The sequence below is a fragment of the Typopeltis vanoorti genome, chromosome 20 (genome assembly GCF_054136105.1).
Source record: "Typopeltis vanoorti isolate ZY-2024b chromosome 20, IOZ_Tvanoo_1.0, whole genome shotgun sequence".
In the NCBI taxonomy this organism is placed as follows: Eukaryota; Metazoa; Arthropoda; class Arachnida; order Uropygi; family Thelyphonidae; genus Typopeltis; species Typopeltis vanoorti.
The window spans coordinates 93193828-93211827 of NC_143568.1; the positions used below are offsets into that span (position 1 = coordinate 93193828).

An 18000-nucleotide genomic window follows, 5' to 3' on the forward strand; every position below is an offset into this window, starting at 1 on the left:
TCCCCAGAGGCGATCAATTGGATTAAAAACCTAAATGTTAAAATATGATTAATCTTCTGTCTAATGCTTGTCATAAATTTCATGTTTGTATTTACCTGAATGTAGATGTTTTACTTTTTTTATTTATATTATCATATGTGTGTATCTTATCTATATTCATGTATATTTTATCTTATTGTCTTTTAACCATGTGTACATGCCATATAATAAATAAAACAGCAAAAAAGCTTTATTGTAACCAAAGCAGGTAATGCTAAAGTTTAATGAAACAAACAGAATACAAAAAAAAAAAAAAAAAAGACGTTCCTCCTGGTTCAAAGAAATTGTCAAAGCTGAAACCTTACCATGCTAAACCACCCTGGATAATATGGACAGATCACTTATAAACTTGCTACATTTGTCAAAATTCCCCCCCCCACACACATGCAACTATTCTTTATAAAAAATATACAGTCATACCCCGACTTATGCGAATCCGGAGTTACGCGGTTTCATATATATACGTATTCCCTTCACGCCTCACCACTAGTCATATCTTTCCAGCGCCGGCTGCATTCGCCAGTGTTGCACATGCTGTGAACAAGCACTGATGTGTTTTGTGCGGTTTCCATTCATACACAATTTTTATAGTGTACAAACCTTGCGATTGTTTAATGTTATGTTCTTGATAAAAATTTTATCACATAAGAATAATAATGTTGTCCAAAGAAAGCAAGTCCGATTCTTCTACAGCTAGCAAGAAAAGAAAAACATTGACTTTGGAAACAAAACTCAACATTATTAAGGATTTTGAAGGCGGAATGAAAATTTGTGAGCTAGCAAAGAAGTTCGATCTACAGAAATCCACATTCAGAACAATCATAAAAGAAAGGTTTACAGATTTTGGAGGACATAGATTCTAATGAGGAACGAATTGTAGCCACAAGGTAAGGAATAAAAAAATCATTAGTTTGCTATGAAGAAATTTTGCGTGACAAGAAAAAGACATTGTGCCGTCAGACGAATCTATTCATTTTATGAAACCATTGACATCGAAATAACTTTCTTTTTTTTTATGTATGAAAAACTACAATTATGATTATATTTCTTAAAAAATATAGGTGTTTTTGTAAACCTTTGGTCCCAATTACCTAATATTTTGTATGTTTGTATGCAAAATTATACCCGAGTTACGCGAATTCGACTTACGCGCTTTTTGTTAGTCCCACCTACCGCGTAACTTCGGGGTATGACTGTATATATCTATTATAGTACTAGCTGAGAAAACTAATGAATCTGCTTGTATTTGTTCCACATTGTGAGCATAAATGAATAGACCCATTGTATCAAGTGGAAACAGTTCAGTGCTGGTTGTATTGAAGTGTTTATTCTCTCGCTACATATCAAGTTCCAATACCCATAGAGTGGCATCTGAATGATGCATTTTACTTGAATACTGAGCCTTTAGTTGGAAAATCCTGAGTTTGAATCTTATCTAGGATGTGAATAACTTTTAATAGGGCATTTCAGCTAAAGGTGAGTTGGCCTGTCTTATAGAGAAACGACAGTTTTCTCTCCTGGAAACTTGGGATTTTTTGTTTTCATAATATAAAACAAATAAACCAGCCAGAAGAATATGTGCAATAACAGACAGATTATGCTGGCTTCATACCCTTAGTTGCTTTCCCATGATGCAAAACACCCAACTTTTGACATTGTTAACTAATTACTAAATCACTTAAGGAATTGAACAACGTAAATACGAATATAAATTAAATTACACTTTAATAAATATTTTCCGATATTTCGGCAACGTCACGTTACCATTTTCAAAAGGAACTTACAAAAAGGCACGTGCACGTAGGCACTACAACACAGTAAATGAGAATGAAGAGATGAAGCTATTGTTCTCCTAGAAGTCCTGATGGTGCCTTCTAGCGGGATAAGTAGGTGTTCTTGGCCGTTTGGCTGAAGGTCTGCTGATGTAAGCTTCACAAATTTGGGGCAGTCGCATACAACCAAATTTGTTGAGGTTTAGAGACCCCCCCGTATTTATGGACTCCCAAAAGTACATAAAGAAAATGTGCCATCACGTCCCATAGTGGATGGCATTGATTCCCCCACATACAAATTAGCTAAACATTTGGCCAAAGAGCTCGCACACTATACTGGCAACACCATCACACAAAAAAAACTCAGCCCACTTCAAAGCCCACCATAGAAAACCTTACACTCCAACATACTGACATAATGGTCAGCTTTGATGTCTCCTCCTTATTCACAAATGTCCCACTCAACGAAACTTTAGAGCTAATCAAAGCTAAATTTTCTCTTGATATCTCAGCCCTATTTCAGTTCACAATGAACTCAGGCTATTTCGTTTGGCAGGGAAAATTCTACAAACAGAGGGGACAGCCATGGGTTCACCACTCTCCCCACCCTTGGCCAATTTCTTTATGGAGACCTTTGAAGAAAAAGCCTTAGCCTCTGCCCCACAAAAACCAGCCATATGGCTTCGCTACATTGATGATGTGTTCGCTATTTGGCCACATGGCTCTGAAACACTCCTCTCCTTCTTAACACACTTAAACAACCAACACTCCAGAATCAAGTTCACCCTGGAAAAAGAGGAAAACAACAGCCTTCCTTTCCTAGACACACACTAGTCACCCGCCAGCCTGATGGAACCTTGGTTTTCTCAGTTTATAGAAAACCCACCCATACAGGCAGATATATTCACCAACAATCCCCCCCCCCCCACACACACACTCACAACAATATGGAGTGGTAAAAACACTATACAACAGGGCTAAACTAATCTGTTCTAACAACTTGGCCCTAAACACTGAACTAAATCACATTCTCAACACTTTCTCTACCCCCCAAAAAAATCCGAAAAATATTAAAACCTACAAACCACAACCCCCCCCCCCTTCCACAAAAAGAATTACTCTAAATCCATCACCATTCCCTACATCCAAGGCACCTCGGAAATCAAAATCCAAAATCTTAAAAAAAACATGACCTGACCTCCTGTTACAGACCTTACAGAAAATTGGCATCCCTTATCTGCTCCACCAAAGACCAACCACTTCCCCTAGACCTACTTGGTGTATACCAGGTCCCTTGCAGTTGTAAACTGTCTTACTTTGGCCAAACAGGCAGGACAAAGAATATCAGAATTTCTGAACAAAGAACTACATCTGTTTTCACAAGTACAGCCATTCTGGTCTTGCAGACCATGCTCTGGAAACATGCCACAGAATACGGTGGAAGAATATTTGCTACAGTGTACAGTAATACACTGTAGCAAATACAAATTTGAAAGACTATTTATGGAATCAGCCTCAGCCCTAAGAAACTCTCCAAACCTCAAGAAATTTGGTTGTATGCGACTGTCCCAAATTTGGGAGGCTTACGTTATATGAGACCTTCAGCCCAAAGGCCAAGAACACCTACTTAGCCCACTAGAGGGCACCATCAGGACTTCTAGGAGAACAATATCTTCATCTCTTCATTCTCAGTTACTGTGTTGTAGTGCCTACGTGCACGTGCCTTTTTGTAAGTTCCTTTTGAAAATGGCAACGTGACGTTGCCGAAAGATCGGAAATATTTATTAAAGCGTAATTCAGTTTATATTTGTATCTACGTTGTTCAATTCCTTAAGTGATTTAGTAATGCATAACCAACGTATAAGCCTGTCTATGAGAATTGTTAACTAATGCATCTTTTTTCCATCAGATAAGTTACTTCTAGCAGGAAAGTGAGACATATTACTGAATATAGATATATCTTACATATTTATATCTTATTATGAGACCAGTTTTTCATACTCTGGTGGCTGCTCAAGCATCTCTAGGACGAATCGTCATGCTGTATATTTGCTGCAGTCCAATCTACTTTCAGTTTCTCAGATGAGATTTTATCTTTTTTTTTTTTAGCACATACACATCATATTGATAGTCTTTTTGCCTTCCAGAATATCTTGATGCCCTTTATATGTAAGCGCTTATGTCCTCCTTGTCCAGATGCTAACTTGTTTATCATCATTTATTCATGATAGAATAGGGAATTATATACAGAAATATTCATTTAGCAGAAACTCATGGAGTTAGTCTTTTGGATGAGAGTGAGCCATGTTTTGTGCCAGATGGTTCATGAGCCTTATCTTCAAAAAGAAGTTTGCTTATGTATTGCCAAAACTGTTTTCTTGGTCTTCCTTGTCCTCTGTGTCCATTAGTTGGCATGTAAAAAGCAAGAACACTGAACATAGGTGAAGGCGGATATTTAAGTTGGTGTCCCAACCATCTCGGTTGACCTTTTTGAATTATTTCTGTTAGGTCATTGCTGGCTTTCTTCAGTAATGACAGTATTAGGAATATGATCTTGCCATATATATCCTAGTATTAATTGAATATACGTAAGTTTCTGTGGTTTAGCAGTTCTGTAGACAGTTCCAGTATTGAGACCTCATGTTTTTAGATAAATAATCATCATCATCAAATTCCTGCCATGTACCTTCAAGGGGTGTACAGGATATGATAGTACTACATGAAAAATTTACATCATTACTAACTTCCTATCTACAATTTTCCTCCATATCAGTCTGTCACTTGTCAAGACTCCAATATTATCAGATCTTATATATTTCTATCGTCTAAGGCACTTTGTACCGTATCAATCCACCTATATCATGGTCTTCCTCTGGGTCGTTTCCTGCCAACCTGGTAGAGAACACTTATTTTGCTAATCTTTCCTCGCCCATTCTGTTTAAGTGACCATACCACCTGAGATTAGCTTTGCTAACGCATTTCTGGATGCTGACAATTCTTTCCTAATATCTTCATTTTTAATATGATATCGCCATTGATGCCATCTGTTCACGCTGTAACATTATGCTGTTATTGTAACAAAAGGCTGTTTATTTGACTATTGTAATATCTTCTTTATTTTTTATAGCAGTGCTCTTTTGCTTTCGTAGCCTTTCTTACTTATTCTATTGCATACTATGTTTCGCATTTACTAGTCAGATGCCTATGAACACTGGAAATTTTATTTCTTAAGGCTGCGCCACCAGTAATTCTATATCGGCATAAGACTCAGTAATGCATCCGGTAGATCTCTCTCACTATCATAAATTCCTTCAATAAAGTTTACATAAACAGCCGTGGTTTCTCAAATACTTAAACTACTCTTGATATGCCTTAGTTGTTTCTCGCTCACAAGTCAGACTTTATTTAGGAACAGTGCATTGTAATTTAAAGAATCAGGCGTTATATTGACATATAAATAAAACACATTTATTTACATTAATATCAAAGTACATTAATTAAACGATAGGGAGGTTACTCCCTGTATCTATTCATTAGACTTTCAGCATAAAGAAACAAACTTTCCCTTTTCAATATTAATTAACTATACAATACAATTACTCGATTACTTCTCTGCTTATTAAATCAAATTATTGAAAACCGATTTACTCATTAAGAGGTTAGCTAACGTCTAAATACAGAGGCTCTGTATTGCAAATTCTATCAAAAGTCTTGCACTAAACTCTCTATAGCTTTTCTTTCATCTCAGGCTTTAGGCTTCCTTCAGGAGTGTCTTGCATCAGCAGTGTCTCATAGGGAATTGGCAGGCTGTGGACTGCTATCTGTGGTACTTGAAATGCTCCTGGCAAAAGGACTTCCGACTGACGCTTGGCTTGGGTATTTACATCCGCTTGTTCTCTCGTCATTCCCAATTTTCTCCTCTAGCGTGGGCTCGCCGTAACGTCCGGGTCCTCTGGATCCTACTTCCTGCGCTTCTCCTCTTCCGATGACTGGAACTGTTGCCGACTGGCTCCTCCCTCGATGTTTGACTGAGTCCCTTTTTATTACACCTTCTCCGGGACCTTGCACAAAAGGTTGTAACCCTCGAAGAATTCGGCACGACTCCTTGATCATCTTTTAAGACCAACCCGTTCTTTCTTCTCCTCCGTGCATTCCTTTGATCGTATCTTGTCGGGCAGCGGAAACTTGTCTGAACCTTTCAGATCTCTCAGGCACTGACTTTGAAGGTGTTTATGCGCAGAGCTTGTAAGCAACTTTCTCATACACTAAAATCGTAAATAAACAACTTTCTTATGCCCTCATATAGAGCTATTAAACGAAGTTCCGGTGACAAAGCATTGCCTTTTTTTTGACATTCTAAAATATTCTTGTTAAAGGAGTAAATACAGTTAATTCCTATAGGGTTATTTACAGTAATATTTAGCATAAAATATATAGAGACAAACAAGGTTATTTTTGTAACATTCTCATGGGACTTGACATCTGTAAAAATCTATGTATGTAGCTTTGGTATTTCCAAGCTACATAGAGTTTTACAGTGCTTCTGATCTTTCTCAGGACTCTCATATCTGCAGTCTCTAGTCTTTGGTGAAGTGTTTTACTTCTGACCCAGCTCTCAGATCCATAAGTTAAAACTGGTCTGAACACTGTCCTGTATACAGCTAATTTATTGTTTTCACTAATTTCTCTCTTATTCCATATAAATTTATTCAGTTGACTTCCTACCATACCAGCTTTGTTGATTCTATTGTCTATTTCCATATTTAATTTACCATCTTCACTGTTAGCTGAAATGTTTTACTTGTTCTGCAGGTTCTCCGTTCACAATGCAGTTGACATTTTCAACGATTCTGCCTATTTTCATTGTCTTTGTCTTTTTATTGCTCACCTTCATACCATATCTGTTACAACAGTTATTCAATTTAGTCAGGGAATCTTGCAGACTTTTAGCAGATTTATTTAGAAGTATAACATCGTCCGCAGAGAGTTGTCATTAATATTTCCAATTTTGATATCATGTTTAATACCACTTTCCTTCATAATGTGATCCATATAGATAATGAATAAAAGAGGGGATAATGTACATCCATGTCTTACACCAGATTTAACATTAAACCATCTTCCTAGATAAATAATGAGTTTTTAATAAAAACTAAACAAATAAAATCTTACAAGTTTCATAAGTTGTAAGACTTATATTAGGGGTATTAGCAAATGTTGTACAAAAAAAGAGACTAGAATACAAAATTGTAATTCTTGTAGTAATTCAGCTTCTTCATCTCCTCCACACACAGTCAAAATGTATTTAAATTGTAAAATTAAGGTACACAAGTTTCTCATTTCCTATTTCTCTGGAGTACTATCATAAATTGTGTATGATAACACTCCAGAGTCATTTTTTTTTTTTTTTGTAAAATTCTGTATATGGGGATAGGTTTGGATTTACATGTAAGCTAGACAACCTATGGCTTTGGGCTTCACATCAAAAGATGACCTCTCTCTCCTTGATATAGATAACTTTCACATCCTGCACATGTAACATAAAATATATAGAATTTTATTCAGACTCCAATATATTTCATCTAACATTACGTGGATATTGTCAGCAAGATAGACTGTTAACTGCATTCAGAACATGAATCACAATAATGAGTCATAAATCATGCATATACTAGCTCGTGTCTCGATTGCAACTGAAGTATATGATCACACTATTAGAATTCAAAGAAACACTTGTAAAAAGTTGTGTAGATAATTGTTCATAATTTTTTTTAAAAAAATAATAAATAGGCTTGTGTAGCTCAGTCGAAGTGGCACTGGCATCCTTTGTGCTAGGTCTCTTGAAGTTACACTTAGGTTCAATCTAGTCACCGACTGGAGGAATTTTTTCTAAGCTGATCTTTGACCAGTTCCCAAGTTAGTCGATCTCTGGCACGGGGAAGTGGTAGCATATCCTGTTAGAGTTATGTACCAACAGATGTCAGCACTTGTTTGCAGGTCTCTTCATTGGTGGCCAATTACAATTAGTGATTAGTCATGAGCCAGCTATCTCTGATTGCTACCGTGAAGATTAAACTGCCCACTTAGTATTCAAAAACCTAGATAGGATTAAAAGGCCTCGCCTACTCCCTATAAGGGAATAAATGGCATTAGCTGATTTATTATTATTATTTTTTTTAATAATAATGATCCTTAGAAATTGGTATTCAGTCTGATTGTTCGAAGTTTGGATGATTTCATGGTGTTTCGAGCGAAAGATAATCAAATTTGAACTTAATAGAATAAACAAGTTGCGTCTGGTTGCAAACAACTTAGTGCATAGTGTCAATAGCATTGAGAAGCAAGGCTAGATATTGTCAGATTCCAAAAATGTAATGTATTGTTGATGTTCTTCGATTTTAATCAAAGAAGAATCAAGTACAAATTTGATTGTAAAACACTATGAAATTGGCCAAACATCTACCAACACTGCATGCAATTTCTATGTTTTGGGAAGTGATCACTATTAACAGTTCATAATTTTATTTTAATTAATTATTTTTCATCTACACAACTTTTTACAATTGTTCCGAGCTAGTATGCTCATGATTTACATTATTTTGAATCATGTTTTGAATGTAGTTCATGGTCTCTCTGCCTGATGATATCAGCATGATATTCGACTCTCATCTTGACGAGAGGAATCTTTTATATGGGTTTTTTCAATTGAAGGTGAGTTAGTCGATCTCGTATGGAGGTAGCAGTATTTTTTTCTCCCGAAAAGTCCAGTTTTTTTTATCCCACATACAGACAAATTTACTTTGAGAACATGTGCAATTTAGCCACCGTAGCCCCCCCCCCCTCCCCTAATATATATCAGCAATTTGATGATGGTGAGGTTTGGGGAGGGGATGCAATGGTACCGTGTACTGGCACATTAATATTAACAGTGATATGTGGCATACAGATGTAGTACATTTAGAAATTGTAATATTCTGTATTTTTTTTAATGTTTACTTAAAAAGCAAATAAGTTTAGTTATTTAATGAAATTTATATTTTTCAATACATGATCATCATCAAAATCCTGCCATGTACCCTCAAGGGGTGTACAGGATATGATAGTACTACATGAAAAAAATTACATCATTATTAATTTCCTATCTACAATTTTCCTCCAAATCAGTCTGTTACTTGTCAAGACTCCAACATTATCAGATCTTATTTTTCTATCGTCTAAGGCATTTTGTACCGTATCAATCCACCTATATCTTGTCTTCCTCTGGGTCGTTTTCCTGCCAACCTGGCAGAGAACACTTGTTTTGCTAATCTTTCCTCGCCCATTCTGCTTAAGTGACCATACCACCTGAGATTAACTCTGCTAATGCATTCCTGGATGCTGACAATGTCAAGTTCTTTCCTAATATCCTCGTTTTTAATATGATATTGCCATTGATGCCATCTGTTCACACTTATAATCTTTCTGAGGACTCTCATATCTGTGGTCTCTAGTCTTTGGTCAAGTGTTTTACTTCTGACCCAGCTCTCAGATCCATAAGTTAAAAATGGTTTGAACACTGTCTTGTATACAGCTAATTTAGTGTTCAGACTAATTTCTCTGTTATTCCATATGAATTTATTCAGTTGACTTCCCACCATACCAGCTTTGCTGATTCTGTTGTCTATTTCTATATTTAATTTACCATCTTCACTAAAAATCGTGCCTAAATAGCTGAAATGTCTTACTTGTTCCACAATTTCTCCATTCACAACACAGTTGACATTTTCAATGATTCTGCCTATTTTCATTGTCTTTGTCTTTTTATTGCTGACCTTCATACCATATCTATTACAACAGCTATTCAATTTAGTCAGAGAATCTTGCAGACTTGTAGTGGATTTATTTAGAAGTATAACATCATCCGCATGAAGCAAAGAGCTGACATCAACTTCTCCAATTTTAATATCATGTTTAATACCACTTTCCTTCATAACGTGATCCATGGATAATGAATAACAGAGGGGATAATGTACATCCTTGTCTCACACCAGATTTCACATTAAACCATCTTCCTGTACTTCCTTCAATTCTAACTGCTGACTTACAACTCAAATAAAGACTAAGTATTGCTTGATATAATGCCCCATTGACACCATATAACTGCAGTGTATTGAATAGCTTCTCTCTTGGCACCTTGTCATAGGCCTTTTCCAAATCGACAAAACTTAAATACAGATCTTTATTATATTCCCATGCTTTCTCGACTATTTGTTGTAAAATGAAGATCTGATCCTGACATCCCCTATTTCACCTGAATCCAGCTTGTTCTTCACCAAGCTTTTCTTCTACAATTCTTCTCAACCGTTTCTCAAGTATATTTGCATAGATCTTGTCAGGAACACTCAGTAGGGAAATATCTCTGTAATTCTCACATGCAGTTTTATTTCCCTTTTTATATATGGTACTATGAGAGCTCTACGCCAATCATCGGGAATTCGTCCCTCTGTCCAGGCTTTCTGAACTTATACCACCATACTTCAGCATTTCTGGTCGAATATCATCTACTCCTGCTGCCTTTCCACATTTCAAGCCTTTGATGGCTTTTTCTACTTCAAGTATGGATATGTATTCCTGACTGCATGCCTGGTCAGTGTTTTTTACCACTGTGCTGTCATCACTGCTTGTTTCATTTAGCAGTTTTTCAAAGTAATTACTCCATACTTCAAGGATATCTTTTTCTCCTGTTTTCATGTCACCTTTATCATCTCTAATTCCTTTTACAGCACTCTTTCCTCCATTCCTAAGCTTCTTCAACAACCTCCAGAATATTTTGCCACCTTCTTGATGTTTATTTTCTATATTCTTACCAAAGTCCTCCCATTACTTTTGTTTAGCTAGTTTTACACAGTGTTTAGCATTCTTGCATTTGTCTCTATATTCTCTAAAAGCACAAGCTGACTTATTTGACAGGAACTTTTGATATGCTTTCTTCTTTTCCTTCACTGCCTCTTTAACTTCCTGTGTCCACCAGGGAGTTCTGATTTTTTTATCCTTACAGACAACCTCACCACATTCCTCTCTGGCAGAATCAATCAATGTTTTCTTCAGAGTTTGCCACTGAATCTCCAAGATTTGATTCCTGTTCTCAATCTCTTTCATTTTTTCTTTAATAATCTTTGTGTATTTTAGTCTACAGTTCACATCTGAGAGCTGCTCAACTTTTATTTGCTTTAAAACTTTCTTACATGTTATTCTTTTCAATATGAAATTCAATTTTATCCTGCTCAAGACTAAATAGTGATCGCTTGCAATTTCAAATCCTTTGTACACTCTGGTGTCCTGCACCAGGGAGAAAACATCACTATCAACAATAACATAGTCAATGAGACTTTTTTTATTCCTTGCCTCTTCTCTCCATGTGAATTTATGCACATTTTTATGTTGGAACATGGTGTTAGTAATAACCAGTCCATGTCCTGAGCAGAAATCCAACAGATATTTGCCATTATTATTAGCTTTGCTCTTTTCTCCAATTTTCCCAAAATATTTTTGTATGTCTCACAATCATTTCCTACTCTGCTATTTAGATCCCCAACAAGGACCAATTTTTCATTGTCTGTTGCTTTCTCTAAAGCCTCAAAAAATCCCTCCACTTCTACCTTAGTAGAACCTTCTGTGGGATCATAGGCACAAATAAGTCTCAATGTCCAGTTCCCCATTCTCATATTTGCCCACATTACTCTACTTGAGACTGACTGCCACTCAAGAAGATTAGCCTCGTATTTTGTTTTGAATACTATGGCTACTTCTTCTTTTCCTTGATTGTCATTGCCTGAATATTACATTTTGTATTTATTGCTCAGAAGTATCTCACCAGTTTTGGTCTTTTTTGTTTCAGTCACCCGTGTTATGTCGATCTGCTACTTATCTAATTCCTCCACTAGCTCCATTTCTTTGCCATTCAGGCTTCTTACGTTGATAGTACCGATCTTTTACTCTGGTGATGTTGAGTTGGGGTTTGTTTTCAGACTTGTTCCAGTAGCTGACTTTTCGCACTTTGCCCAGGTTCCCTGGCGAAAACAACGGGGGCCTTGTTTAACCTGGCGACGCCCCAGCCGGCATGAAATTTTGTCATGTTGTACCATCGTTTTTTATTTTGGTTTAACCAATAAGAATACAATTTGGTCGGCTAAATCCCAAATCGCCAGCCCATCCTCGTTCGTTCAGTATCCAGGTAGATACCCAACAGGGTGCACCACAAGAAGGTGAGGATTGGACATTAGGTCAGAAGCCCTGGTTGGTTCTCCGCATTCCTTTAAGGCTATGTGGAGGTCTCCTTTCAGTTATACAGCTTTGACCCTTAAGCAACCCTTCAATACATGATAGCTAAAAATTTTTATATTTGATACATAAATATTTTCTTAAAAATTATATACATTTTATTTTTTTATATACTGTATAATAAATTTATGTTTAATAATCTGTTATATGCATAATTTTTGTTCTTATTCCAAAAATATAATGATAGTATGAAGTAAAATTATTAGTAATTAATTTTTCAGGTTTTTTTTTCATATCCTTTTAATTTCAATGAGTACTGGCACCTGTTGTATTAAAAAAAAAAAAAAGTGTACACTGTGTTGCCAAAAGTGTCCAGACAAGAACTGTTTGTATTTCCTTTCGCTGTTATTACCCTTCAGGATAGGCTTTCCACTGATAAACTGCTGCTGGAATTCGTTTCCATTTCTCCTGTAGTTGGGTGAGTAGGTCTTCGCTCCAGCTCATTCCAAACATGTTCAACTCATTTAATGTCCAGGCTCATTCCCTAGATGTTGAAAGTTTTTTTTAACTCAGTTCTATTATAAATTAAAGATGCCAAGAATTTTAAAAAAACTTTCAACATCTACCTGTCATCAAGAGTATTTTTTAACAAGGTCTGATAACTTATGAACTACTTGTATATGAGAAATATGACTTCTGCATTACTTCAACTTTGGTATCTCTTCTGGGTCTGGCTCCAACTGAGGAGACTTCAATATAAAGGTTGAAACTGGTCTGAGTAGTAGCCCTTCCCATTATGTATAGCATTATACACATCTGTGTGCTTTGCATTATGGGATGCATACTAAGGCAATTGATATGAAGTCACTAGATTCTATATATAAGTAGCTCAGTTGTGAAGATACTTCATGCACAAAACATTATTTTTGCTTACTTGGATAAAGGATAAAACGAAGAATATAAATTCTTGCCATCTTTAATTTATAGTAGAACCAAGTTAAAAAAAAACTTTCAACCACACATCTGTGTGTGTGTGTATATAATATTTTTATTTTTATTTTCTCTTTGCATGTTTAGATTCTGATATGTGGATGCCCCAGTCACTCACTAAAGATCATAAGCCAGAATCCCCTGCAGAAAAGGAGCGTATCTACAGTGTTGGAGGCTTAGTCATGAATAAAGCTGGTGTAGAAAGAGTAGTATGGAATAGACCTCGATTAGGCCACAGGGGACCCATCCGTCGAAGTACCCACTTTGACCAGATTCCTTTTTTAGCTGTTGCTCGGTCTTTAGGTATGTTTATGTTTTATGGCTGTAGAATTTAGAATTGAATCACTGGTCACATAGAAATTTGAATTTGTAAATGAAAATCACTGTTTATTGATTCAATTTATACATATTTGATATGAATATGTACAATTGTTCAAACAGTTAAGCAACTGTCCTTCACAATTATCAAATCAACTTAGCCTTGAATAAAATTCAAGAATTTACTGAAATTGTCTTGTCCATTTGACTACATATGTAATATGCAATATGATGGTTAAAGCTTGTACAAACATCTTCTCATTTCCTTTCATACTTGAGCATTTTAAAAACAAGCATTGAATTGAATCACTGGTCACATAGAAATTTGAATTTGTAAATGAAAATCATTGTTTATTGATTCAATTTATACATATTTGATATGAATATGTACAATTGTTCAAACAGTTAAGCAACTGTCCTTCACAATTATCAAATCAACTTAGCCTTGAATAAAATTCAAGAATTTACTGAAATTGTCTTGTCCATTTGACTACATATGTAATATGCAATATGATGGTTAAAGCTTGTACAAACATCTTCTCATTTCCTTTCATACTTGAGCATTTTAAAAACAAGCATATATTATTCATGTATATAAATGTGTACATTTTGGTATATGCATGTGGTGATCATTAGAGATACTACATGGCCTACTTGATTTGTATTTTCATGACCTTTTTGATGATCTGAGAGAGAATATTCAATTCATCCAATGATAAACCGAATATTCTCTCTGTATATTATTTTGGTGGGACTATCTTCCAGAAAAGTAAGGTAGCGAGTGATCTAGATTCCGTAGTGACAGGGAGTTATCATATTGCAGCAGTGGTGAAGGCACCTTGGGAATGGTTTCTGTGTTGGGAAGGATATTGACAGGAAGTGAGGAGATATTTTATTACTCTTCATACTTTAATACCTTAACTCATCTAGACTAATAGTCGGAAAAGAAAGAATATGATAAATAGTTATAGGGATTATAATAGCTATAAGAGATATTTAAATGTTGAGCTCTTACTCAGTTTCCTTGGAAACTGAAATGCAGTAGATACAAGAAAAAAAAGCGGGGGGTGTTCTCGACTCATTTGATGGTTTTTAAAATGAATTAAAACTAGATGAACAGTATCGAAAAGATTACTGGAAGCTAACAAGAGCGATCCAGAATTTGTCATTGTATTTTCAGTTTTTGTCATAATAATTTATCTGCTCTGCGATCGTAGCGTGATATATGAATGATTTATTTTTTAATGCTTAATTGATTTTTTTTATTGTTTAGAAATAAGTGGTCAAAATCATTGTTTGAGCTAACATAGGCATGCCCAAGTTAAAAGGCTAGAATGGTCTGAAGAACATGACATTTGACTGGCTCAAAAAATTCAAGGCTGTAATATCACTTTCAAAGACAGCCTCATTTAGGCAGCAGCTTGTAATCAATATTACACTGCATCAAGCTGTTGAAACCAGTCTGGCCACAAACACTTGCTGATTGCTGGCCTAACTTAATACACCAGTGTAGGTAAAGTAGCAGTGCTGCTTCATCCACTGACTTTTGTGTTTGGATTTCTGAAATTGGCTCCACTTTACAAATCATAGTTAAAATGTTTGTCTCAGCTGTTTAAGATATTGCTTTTTACTTTTAGACATTTGTAAAAATTACCAGTCTCTTTAGCCTTTTTTTAGCTCACAGTAGCAGGCTGGTGCTAAACAGAGATTAATATGCTATTGCTTAATTTCCAAAGCGTATAAAGACGTGTTCTGCATGCACACTCATATTAATAAATACATGTCATGTCTGACATTTAAAATATTTTCATCGGTATTCTTCTTGAACAGACTTTGTGTATTTAGAGAAGATCACATCACAGGGAAGCAATATTTATTCATTTCTTGTAACAGTCAGTACATTCTGATCCTTAAAATTGTGAAAGCTCTATAGGTTAAGTTTTTGTGATCAGAAAAGGAAGGATATGATAAATAGTTGAAGGAATCATAATAGCTTAAAGAGACATTTACATCTTGAACTTATACTCGGTTTCCTTGGAAACTGAATGCAAACAGAAAAATTTTAATTACCAGGTCATGAGTTGTAAAAAAAAAAAAACTGTGGGACCTGTTCTTTGTGAGTTTCCAGTTTCTTGTCAAATCTAAAATAAACAAGACTCCACTTCCTTTTTTCACTCCCTCATTTTTGGTTTTGAACCATGGTCATCAGTGTTGTTTGGTTGGTTTACTACTGTCATTATCTATGATTAACACCTGAATAATCCTACCAAACAGAATCTTGTTCAATAGGTCATCTTATTATTTTTTTTGTGATTTTCCAGAACTTGTGAATTATTTCCTTTCTCCATACTATGTCATAAGCTGCAATGTGGGCTATAAAGATATGTAGTAAGTGCAAGAACCTGCTCCTCACACTTTTAGTGCAGTTTAAAACCAGCTTGCTAACTCTATTTTAAGTAAGTCTTTATCAGCTCTTAGCAAATGCTAAGAGATATTTGCCTATTAGTTTTCCAATCAATCAGCAGGTTTCCCTAATTTCAAAATGGCTATGATTTTCACCCACTTCAACTTCACTGGTAATTTGCTCATGTTTAAACTATCTGAAAAAATTCTGCTAGCCATTTTATCATCTTTTTACTACAATGGATTAAAAATTCTGGATAGGTAGTATCAAATCCCAGACACTTTCCTGGTGTTATTTCTTTAACAGCAATTGTAAGCTGCTCTTCATTGAATGGTGAAGAGATATTAGGAAAGTCTGCAATCTTCAAAATAGATGGTTTATTCCATTAGAATTTATAAAGTTGATCTGACTTAGCCTCTAGACATTTTAATTAGATGATTAGATATTTCATTCATGGTGACTTCAGCATTAGGTTAAACATCATATGAAGCTTTCTTCAATTAACATGAAAAAACACAAGGAATAAGTAATATTTAAAGCCATATATTTCATCCTGAATATTACAGGCAATCATCAGAGATAACAATAGTTAATTACAAAGTAGAGTGCAAACAATGGATCAATTTGAAAAAATTAATGGTGAAATACTGTATATGGTCTAAATAAAAAGTATTACTTATTTCTTGTGTTTTTTTCATTTTTTCATTTTTTTTTCATGTTAATTGAAGAAAAAACCTCTCATGGCACAAGTATATCTCTTAAACAACAATGATATGGAGCACTGCCCAGTTTTTTTGAGAAGACTCCACTCCATGCCTTCAGACTAGAATTCAAATTTGTGACTGTCTCATTTCATCAACTTTTTCTAGTTTCATCTAGTTCATGATCATGAAGCAGTTTATCGGTTGCGTCTGTTTGTGTACTCTTTTGATAATCATTAAACAGTTTTTTTTTTTTTTTGCATATTTTATTCATATCACAAATCTGTCCTAGTTTTTGACTTTAGGCATTATCCACCTAACATTTTTATCTAACTCAATTGTGAAAATTCTTCCAAATTAGGTGAAATTCCAGTGGGCAATGAATTACTTCTATTTGGGCACCAACTTCTAGTAGAATGGGTCAATGTTTGAAGTGCTAAAGTCTGTATTGTAATAGGCAAGGCATTTCTAAACACGTTTCTTGTAGTGAAACATCGATCAGGATTATTTACTGTACCCTACCTTTATGATGTAAAAGGGGATGCATCTTTGGAATCAAAAACATGTTATTAACGTCGGCCCATTCCATTAGCCTTGAGATGTTCTGTCGTAGGAAGCACCAAGTCAGGTCATGAGACAGAAGATGGCTTATAAATGTTAGTAATGTTGATACCTTTAACCTCGACAATTATAGTAAATATGTAATTTTCATCATTCACAGATCCAAAACGAGTGATGATTTAATGAGTTTTACACATAAGTTGCTGTACCATTTGAACTGTTATATAATGGCTACTAACACAGTATATCCAGGTATATTTCCCCTCAATCATAGTTTAGCTTCACTATCAGTATGAGTTTCTTGTACAGTGGCTAAGTCAGTTCTGTTGTCCAATAAAAGTCTAGATAGGCAGTTGCTTTTAGCCCTTTTTTGCACTCTCTACATTAAGTTAGCCAATTCTTAAAATAGATCCCACAGTCTCTATCCTCTGAATTCTGAGAAGAATTCATTACTGATGTGTATGTGATCAAATGTCAGGAGATCCTGTTCAGGATAGACTTGACTGCCTGATTGTTGTAGCGCTTTAGCAAGAACGACTGTGAAAGTGAGCTGTACAATAAGATCTACAAGTTTTTGTATATGTAAACTTGCACTAAGTGCAAGGTTTCTTCCACTCACTTGACAAACCTTGCAGTTCTGAAACATTCCAAGCATCACTATTTCACATAATAACCAATATCTTAAATGGTAATCTTATTGCCATTTTCCAGTAGTGGAGATGAGGACAACCTAGTAAACCTTGACATTATCAAGACACAGTTCTGTTTTATTTCTCATGCTAAAGATCTCACTTTGCTTCTCCTGATGATAAATCAGAAAGGTAAGGAGAAGACTTTTCATCTCAGACTTATGCTAATAGTCTTTGCTACACATGCTGGTTAACGAATTAGAAACCCTCATGCAGATGTATGTAAACGTCACTTATGCAACATATTATTATTATCTAAGACCACC

The 18000-nt window shown here is 35.4% G+C and overlaps 1 protein-coding gene across 2 annotated transcripts in view; it reads left to right on the plus strand.

Moving 5' to 3' along the window:
- The window catches only part of Pp2C1 (protein phosphatase 2C), a 90699-nt gene that overhangs the window by 33481 nt on the left and 39218 nt on the right, over nucleotides 1-18000 (plus strand). For both annotated transcript variants that reach the window (XM_090410385.1, XM_090410386.1), the window contains exon 3: nucleotides 13149-13364. In XM_090410385.1, the coding sequence (XP_090266511.1) occupies nucleotides 13149-13364 (216 nt within the window). The remainder of the gene's footprint in view (nucleotides 1-13148; nucleotides 13365-18000) is intronic.